Source organism: Heliangelus exortis, chromosome 2 (assembly GCF_036169615.1).
Source record: "Heliangelus exortis chromosome 2, bHelExo1.hap1, whole genome shotgun sequence".
NCBI classification, from domain to species: Eukaryota; Metazoa; Chordata; class Aves; order Apodiformes; family Trochilidae; genus Heliangelus; species Heliangelus exortis.
The window spans coordinates 138154874-138164559 of NC_092423.1; the positions used below are offsets into that span (position 1 = coordinate 138154874).

Here is a 9686-nt window from a genome sequence, read left to right on the forward strand (position 1 = left end):
TCCATCCTAGCCATGCACTGCTGATGGAGAGTCTGCCACTGCATGGGGCAGGACAAATAAATCAAAAGGGGTGGGTAGTCAACATGGATAATATGTTCTTTGGGAAAGAGTGGTACTTTGGAAACCTCCTTTTTCTGTCCAAAGCATCAACAACAAAAATAAACAAAAGAAAACAACCAACCAACCAAAAAAAAAAAAAAAAAAAAAAATCAATCAAACAAACAAACACACACCTCACAGAACCAAAAAAAGAAAACCACAAATCATCTCCAAAATCAACCAAAAAAGATCCCACAAAGAATTCAAGCAGCAAGTACTGAAGGCAATTCCTGTTCACCTCATTCCTGGAAAATACTTCTGAACATCCAATAATTAAATTCCTCCTTTGGCTTCAGGTCAGCAAGAGAAGGATCCCACTGGCTCCTGCCTGGCAAAGGTAAGAAGAAGGCGAAGCTGCCTGCTATGAGGAAATCATGTCTGCCTCCTGTCCTGCCAACCCTACTACTGGCTCTCTCCTTCCAGGCTGTTTCACAGCGACTAAAGCCCAAACTCCGGGATAAACAGATAAACCCTCATTGTCTGAGTTAAAACTATTAGCTTAATGCAGTCTTACAAGATACATGCTGGAGAAGGCTAAGCCTTTCCAGAATCTTTACCTCCACAGAGCTGCTTCTTGCTCCTTTTGCCAAATCAAAGCCAAGGGCAGTTAAAATACACCTTAGCATAGTAAATCACGGTGGAAATAGCTACTATTGAAATAACTTAGACAAGAGTGGAGATATGTTGTTTCCATGGCATAGCATTCAATACCCTCTCATAACTACTTGATTATGTTAAAAGCTAAAATAGGTATTGCACCAGCAGAATATGCCTGTGGCAAATGGAACATAAAGCTTAACTAATGGCCCTGTTTCCCTGAAAGGGCACATGAGGCTGATAAATAGTCCCATGAGGTCATGCTATCTCTTGGTGCAAATCAGTTAAGTTGTGGCTCCTTTGCCAGCAGAGAATTTATATTCTGATACTGTTCCTTTAGAAAAAAAGAGGGAAAAAATGTTATAATGTCTCAAACTTTCAGGTACTGGGAAAAAGGATCTTGTTTCTCAGATACTAACACCACAGCAGTATTCTACAGTAATGCAGACTATTAAAGTGAACAGAAATTATTAACAGACACACACACAAGTTCCTCTCCTGGTGCTGTCTGAAGCAGACTCACTTCTTGAATACCTGTAATCTTTAGACACCCTGAGCAGTGAGGAATAAACATAGTCTTTGTTTCTACAACTTTTAGAGCTGAGCCAACAATCACAACTTCCAACAGTTCAGAAAAAAAAGCTGCACTACACTATTAGAAGTGTTAATAATTTTTAACCAGAAATAACTTCTCTGCAGCTACTATTCTGGCCCATTTCCTTCCAGCTCTATTTCACCAATTGCTACACTACAGCTGTGCTGCTTTGGCAGTGACCTACTGTATCATGCCCTGAGTATAAATACAATGAAAGACCTGACTAGTTCAGTAGTTCAAGTTTTAGACAGACAAAATGAAAGACAGACTGTAACATAAGTGTACAGTAGCAACAGACAGAAACCCACATCTGCCAAAGAGTTATGCAGAAATTATGTCCCTTAATTTCATTTACATGAAGGAACAAACAATGCAATGGCAAGGCAGTACCTTGTGGTTAAGTAATCCAAAGGACTAGTCACAGGTGATTAAACCTTTAGTAAGCACATTTGTTAACAACTTGTCCTAAAGTAAAGTAAATACTTGTGTCCTAGTTCATTACTCAGTGTTGCTGGACTCTAAGGTGTTCAAGGTGCAGGATGCCATAATTTCAATGAATTTTCTCTCTTCCAGAAGTGCAAGGCATAGAATGCAGAGCCATTAGCTGCCTGAAATCACAGAGACCAAGCCTCATAGAGCAGCTGGTCCTGCAAAACAGCAGCTGAGAGCTGTCTACTTAAAAAGCATGATGGAGGCTCATAACCCACCTTTCAACAGGTGGCAGGGGAACAAGTCACATTCCAACACTTTCTACATATCCTGTAGCTTCCCACTAACTTCTCTAGCTTAAATCAGCCATGCCTCACCTTGAACACCTTCCAATTCCCTCCTTGCCATGACACCCCTCAAAGCAGGTCCCCAATGCTGCCACTCTCCTGATAATCCTTCCCATCATGTTGTGGCCCTGCCAAAACATTACTTATTCCTACTGTTCAGAGTCCTGGCTCTTTCCCAATCCACCACAAGAGTATGATGTTCTCTCAGCTCTAAGTACTGATGTTCTAGCAAAGGCCCTTAATAGAGGCACATCTTATGGTGACAGGAGTATTTTTCTCTGCTTGACACCATTTAAAGGTTGGAGAGGTAACACAGCTGAGTCAAATGAAGGTCACTTCACACCCTGTAGTTGCTGTAGTGAGATCATTGGGATCAGAGGGGAAAGGGAGATGAATCTCTCTCACCTCAATGTCGGTTCCTGCAAAACAGGTATGCACTCTCCAAACATATATGATATATAGTTAAAAGACTTTTTGCAAATTCTAATAACTCACCACCACCATCTCTTCTTCACCAGCTAATTTTCTGAGATGCCTGAAGAATTTTTTCATACTTGGAAAGCCAGTCTCCCATGCCCTGCTGGCATGGGAGATTTGTTCCCATCATATTTTGTTCATTTATGTATGCTGTTGCTCTCTTGAACTACTGTTTCCTCCAATTTCCCTTTTACAGTAGTAGCTGTAACAACTTAACAAGTAGCCATGGCAACATAATCTTGCAGAATAAAGTACAAAATAATCCTATGATCAAAATTCTAAATTAAAAAAAATGGAATGGAAATAATGTGTTCTTAAAGCCTGGAAGTAAGTGACTGCTAGAACAGATTACAAATAGATATGGTAAACTCTCCAGCACTTAAGAACTCTGAATGTACACAAATGGATTCTATATTTAAAATCAAATTTATAGATTAATCATTACCAGGAGGAGCTCCACAAAATATATTATGAAAACAGTGAGAATAAGGAAGTAATAAAAATGTAAAAATCCTTCCCAACCTATACCTGATAGCATCAGCCCATTAGGATCAGCACCTGTATTGCTGCACCTGTATTCAAACTCTGGTTCAAATTATGGACACACCTCACCCATTCCCTTGGGAACAAATGTTTCTGACCCAAACCCAGCACGTGGCAGGGATGAGGAAAGATCTGTGCTTCTGGTGATCATCGATGAGAAAATGTTCTCCTGGGAGGCTGGGATTGGCCATCAGAGAAAAGTCACCTATCATGGCAAAATTCAGATATATTTTCATTAACTATAGCAAAATCCTTGAGCTTTCAATTTTACTTGTCTAATGGTTTAAAGATTCTTCAAAGAGTTTTACAAAGTTTTAAGTTTAATTTTCCACTGGAATTACTGCTAGGATTTTTTAAAAAATGCCATTTTTTCCCCTAATGATACTTAACATTGAATCCCAGATCCTTAGACATATTTAATCTTATAAGCACCCTTAAGGAGCTTGTAATAAGTGCCTTCTATAGGACCTAGTATATAATTGCCAGGATGGGTTTTTTGAGGGGCACTCAGTACTTGGTCCAAATAAATCTGGGAATCTGTTGCCCACAGCTACCTTGTTTTCTTTATAATAGCTGTGAAAGAGGACTTGTACCAGCTTTACTGCTAAAAGGATGTACTGATTCTTATCTGTGAAAGGTGATACAGACTGTCTGGACTGCTAAATTAGCCAGTAATCTAATCTAATCAATGAAAAACACATCAAGTGTTCCCACTCAAGCTTCCCCATCAGCCGCAGGCAGCTGAAACAATCAAAACTGAGATTCTTGGGGACTGCTTAGAGCTGATATTCTTGAGAATAAGATTACTTTCCCCTTTCAATTTCACTTTTAAACTGATGCGTGCTACAGGCAGCTACGCTGGCTATGAAATGCAGCATGGCCCCTAAGTACAAAGCATTTCTGTAACTGCATATTTGCTGGCACCAGGAACAGAAAAGGTAGAGTGTTTTCTCCATGCATTTACTGGAAGTGTAAAGAATATCTACGCATACAATTTGCAGTCACTGAGATTTACAGCCCTGACTGCAGTATATAGTTTTATCACATAAGCACTTACTAAGTGCCCTGGGCCTCTTTTTCCCCAGGACACTTGTAAGTGACTCACTTTCTTGAATATATACTGTATTTTGTTAACCCCCAGAAATCTCCTTTTGTTACTACTTTACTAAAGAAACACAAAAAGATAGATAAGAGAAAAATACAGCCAACAAGTAGTCCATGCCAATTGCTCACTACTTCAACATGTAATTCACACAGTTGGAATTGTTTTGCCTCATACAAAGAAAATTTAAAGAATAGGAAGGGGAGAATCCTTCCAATTCTTACAGAAATATTGTTTGGAAAATAATACATTATTCTGGTACTGACTATACTATGCTTATTCTTACATTGCTTTAAAGCTGTGGATTACTCCCAGGGGGGCTACAAAAGGTGACGATAGTCTATTGTCCTTAGGCTAAAATTCTCGATGCAGAGGGCTGCCCCTCGGGAAAATTACTGCAAACCCGGAGAGGCTGCAAGAGACATTTCTCCAGGGAGCTGTAAGCCCTACCTTGCAGTTGCATTAACTTAACTGGCACTCACTCAAAACCAATTAAAAGCTCTAGCAACATCAAGAAACTGCTCCTTTTCCTGCTACGTACCTTCCATTATCATCATCATCTTAAGCTCAGCTGCACACATTTAGCAAGTTAGGAAATTATACAATTTTTTAAAATATCTTGCAGACAACTAAAATCACATTAATGAGTTTTTTTTCTCCACATCCAAACAGCATCACACAAAAAGGTCCTGTCTGACATGAGTGCAGTAACTTCAATTCTTCATTTTTTTTCACTGAACATATAGAAAATATGAGTAAAACATAATCATCTCAGTTGCAGAGCATGCCAAGGTACTACTGTCATCTAGAATGCTTTAATAAAAACCAAGACCTTTTGTGTCTTGAGAGCCACTTGAATGTAATGTGCTTCACACAGCAGAAGAGGGGCTGCTTGATTTTCCAAAGTGCTTATTTAGGAAGATCCAATTTAACAGAACTGCGGGAAAATTACATGTACAAACAATAGCTGTCATAATTTTAGCCACCTTCCATGCTTGCAGATATGCATTGTACAAGGGGGCTGTCTCATCTCTCATGTAGGGAAATTCTTGTCACTTTTGAACACCGGTGAGAAGCTCCATCCTGATGTACGGAGCACCTGCGAAGTCTGAGGCTGACAAACCCAACAGTAGCACTTGTCCTGTCCCTGCTCACTGGTACTTTGTTCCCCTCCACCAATGTCCAGGCTGTCATGGAAAGCTAACAGGAAATTAAACCCTGCAGGCACAAGAGGTTCATCCCTGCAGACGAGAAGAGAACAGGATTTCTTAGGGCTGAAGTCCTTCCTCATCACCACCTCCCTCATTTTGAACTTTCTGCCTTACAGCTTCTCCTGTGGCAGTGTTGCTTGTTTTGGCACTGTTATTTCCCTTCTATTTATCAAATCTTACCTGCTTTCAGGGCACCCTTGCCAGTCTCACAGATCAGACCTGTATGAAGGAACTGGTTTATACAACTTTAGCTTAGTAGCTGGACTAGAAGAGGTCAATGTCTTTCAGAGTGGAAAAGGAAAGGAAAGAACAACCCAGGATGCCTATTAAGGTTGTTAGAGTAGGCTCTCTCCCACTGAGCTTTACATCTGTGCCACCCCACACCATCACAGCTACTGCAGCATGGCCACTTCTAACCCTTCAGTGAACAACTTCCATTTCTACCAGCTCAGAGATAATGATCTGTGCAGCAAAGGGAACAAGTGTTAAAGCATTGCCCCATCCCTTCCCCTCTTCACAGGCTTTCCTCCTCCTTCCACCCACCCCACTGCCAGCCCTGCCACCCACACACAGTGCAGAGGGCTGGGAGGGATTTTCTGCTCCCTTCCTCCCCGCACAGGAATGCAGGAGAGACTACAGTTTAATGCTGAGCTGGTAAATGCCTCATCTCACTGAGCAAGCAATTTTAGGAAGGAGTCTATATAACAGACAGACTCCAGCACTCTGGTGTTGTGTGTATTGAGCCATACTGACCACATCTTCACTGCTGATAACCTCTAGGAAATGCTCAACCATAAGTCCCTTTAAGGTATGCACAACACATTGGGCAATACCCAGAGTCCTGCTGCACCATGGAACATGCTTCTTGGTTTTTGCACCTTTCCATGTCTTTGCAAATTCAGCTTTCATAGACTTCAAGTCACAAACAAGTCTGAATCTCTCAGAAAATGTGTTATATTTTGACCTGAGAAATGCATGCTGTCCTTGCTCTGTTAATTGGAGAAATATCCTAGAGAGGATCCGCACAGGGATTTTACCCTGCTCCAGCACAGGCTCTGCAATACATAACTTTCTAAGAAGTCAAAAAATGGTAAATTCCTACTGTCTGGAAGGAAAGGAAAATCCAGGCTTTCCCTCCTATATTTTAAAGGGAAAAAAAAAATTCTGGACTTTCCTTCCTTTAGTAATCAAAAGACTGTTTTAGATTGTGCTGCTGAAGAAAGAGTTTCAGAGTGGGAAACTGAATTCCAGAAGTTTTAAACTGTTTGTGAACATAAGCCGTTCATGTAGAGAGGTTCCTGCACTTCTCAGGCCAACTCTCGCTTTGGTTACTCTGCTGACATCGCAAGAGAAAAGGCAGGACAAAACACTGAGTTCAGTGTTAGAATAGAACTCCACATAGGGAAAACTACTGAAATACCCTCCTGATTTACAAATGACGAATTCAGTCACAAAAACAACCACTGAGGCACATGAGCCTTCATCCAGCAATGAAATGCAAGTGAATAGCTGTGACAAAGAAAGGAGTGGAGAGAAGGAGGCTGCTAAGAGTCCACATTGAAATGGCTTCACCATCACTCCTACTGAGAAGACCAAGGGTTTTTTTAAGATTCATACAGCATCAGCTTGTTCAGATGCTGTCACTGCAGGCACTACACAGAGGGATGGAGGCTGTTGCACACACTATATACATTACTCATTAGGTCACACCAAAGGTCAGCAGTTGCCTGGCCTGCACCCCACAAAGCCCTTAAACTGCATAATCAAACCAGTGTCAAGTATTCAGATGCAAAATCCTCAATGCAGATCTCAGAGAGAAGTTCATATTAAGACTTCACAGGTCTCTCTGGTTTTGTTGGAGCAAGGGAGGACAAGATGCACTTCAGTCACGCAGGCAGCACAGGGCACAGAGGGAGGGGAGACACAATTGCCCCCAGCTTCTTAAATCCTCACAGGGCACTAATTCCTTTTTAATTTTCACTGTCATGTGGACACCACATAGCTTCACAGCATCTACAGAATTTTCCACACCTTCCCTTCAAACTTTTCTCCTAACTTTATGCCATAGTTGGTTGTTCATGGCTTGTACCTCATAAGCAGCAGCAGCAACAAATAACAAGCAGCAACTCTTTTGCTACTCAGAACAAGCACCAGAAACACACACTTGAAAAAATGTGCAGCATTGTAGGGTCTCCAGGCACAAAGAGGTGGGACCACCTGTGGCTTATATGTTGGCACTGGGGAGGAAGGGGAAGCAGCATGCCTCAAATGCCACTGACCTCTGGTTAAATGAACTGCTGGGTAAATATGTAATCACTTTATCAAACACGTGCCAAGGGCATTTCTGAAGCTGTTCATTCTCTCAGTTGGACAAGTAAATTCGCCGTTGTGAGGAGACAAGGATTAAACGCCTGTGAACACCTCTCTCACGAATTTGCTGTCCTAGGTGTCCTGGTTTGAGGAGGATCCGACGCAGGGGAACACCCTCTTTCCATTCCTACACACACACCACTGCCTACTCCTTTCTGCTGTCTCGGTTTCTAACACTATTACAACACTGTTTCTGTGACCTTTGAGAAAGGAAAGGAAAGGCGCTTCTTTGCAACGTTAATGTGGCACCGGCAGCTTCATTCAAACCTTTTTCTCCTTCGTGGTCAGGAGTGAGGTGGTGGAAGGAGGCAAGGAAGAACTGGACAGCGGGAGGTTTTGGGTCTGCTCGGGAAAAGTCCCTCAAGCCTTTCGCTTACGTCCCGAGGGGGGTCCTTCACTCCTTTAAAATCTCCTCTCCCGGCAACTCCCCCCAAACCTGTCTTGCGCTGAAATATCCATGCGGCGGGTCATGAAGACCCCGAGTCCCAGCGGGGATCAGCTCTCAGCCTGGGACCGTGAGCCCTCAGCCTGGGACCCGACCCGCAGCCGAGACGAGATGGAGCTGCGGGGGCTCCGGTGGCTGATCAGGGACGAAAAGTTCAAGCCCAGCTCCCGGACAGCCCTCTAGACTCTTCCGAAGGTCTGCGTCCCCTTCACATGTCGCCGGGAGTCCTGGCGTAGCTCGTTCTGGGAGGTAATAAACTCTCCCCGCTGGAAAGACTCCCGGAGGAGCGATACGAGAAACGCGGGGGCAACTTCACCACCCGGCTGTGCTCCGCTGCCTCTTTGGCAACAGAGCAGACTTGCCCCAAAGCCTCCCGCCCCGGGGCGTGCTGATGGTCGGGCTGACCCAGTCCCCCGCCCCATCCCCCGGCCCCTACCTTCCAGCAGCACCTCCTTGCCGGCCCGCTTGAGAGCCTGCACCGCCTCGTCGTGGGTGGCATCCCGTAGGTCGGTGCCGTTGACGGCCAGGATGGCATCACCCACATAAAGGGCCTGGGTCTGGTCCGCCGCCAGCCCCTTGAAGATCTTGCTGATGAGGATTGGCATCTTGTTCTCCTTGCCCCCCTTGATGCTGATGCCCAGCCCGCCCATCTCCTGCTTCAGCACCTTCACGCACCGCTTCTTGTTGGAGACGGCCTCGGGCACCTGCTCGGGGGGGTCTGTGAAGGCGGTGCGCACCGCCGCCGCCCCCCCGCCGCCTTCGGCCCCCCGGCACGCCGACCCATCTCCTCCCAGGCCGTTGTGGGCCGCGCCGTCGGGGCGCTCCTCGCCGCTCAGCACCAGCGCCTCGCCGCCCAAGTTGGCCAACACTTTGTGCCACCGCTCCCGCACCAAAACTTCCAGCCAGCCGCTGCGCTGCGCCCGGCCGCCCCCGCCGCCGCCCGCCGCCGCTACCGCCATCTTAGGAGCATGCTGGAAGCGCTGAGTGACGGCACCCACGGCAAGGCACGGCGCGGCACGGCACAGCGCGGAGCGGCACGGCACGGCTCGGCGCGGAGGCACCGGACTTCAGCCGAGGGGCGGTGAGCTCCCGGAGCGGCGGGGAGGGGCCAAGAGCCGCGGCCGCCCCTACGGGACAGCGACGGGGCGGGCGCACCTGGCGGCACCGCCCGCTGCCACCACGCGTGTTTCTGTGTGTGTGTGTGTGTGTGTGTGTCTGTATGTCTGTGTGTGGCCGGGACTGTCCCTCCTCCCCTTCCCACCGATACTTGGCTGGGACACGGAGTCGGGTGAGATGACATCTAGCGCGGAAGGGACCCGCTGGCTGCGGTAGGGTCAGCCCCACGGGGCGGCTGCCGTTTGCGCTGCTCGGATGGGGGGAGGCGAAGGACACCAAAGACAGAGAAAATGCAATTTTGTTTTTCCCAGAGACTACTTATGAAGTGGATTTAAAAGTAGCAGGAGTCCCAAAG

The 9686-nt window shown here is 45.7% G+C and overlaps 1 protein-coding gene across 1 annotated transcript in view; it reads right to left on the reverse strand.

The window, feature by feature from the left end:
* SNTB1 (syntrophin beta 1) overlaps positions 1-9307 on the reverse strand; it is a 107583-nt gene extending 98276 nt beyond the window's left edge. Inside the window, exon 1 of the mRNA XM_071738288.1 lies at positions 8652-9307. Within this exon, the coding sequence (XP_071594389.1) occupies positions 8652-9174 (523 nt within the window). The 5' untranslated portion in view covers positions 9175-9307. The remainder of the gene's footprint in view (positions 1-8651) is intronic.
* Positions 9308-9686: the final 379 nt, after the last annotated feature.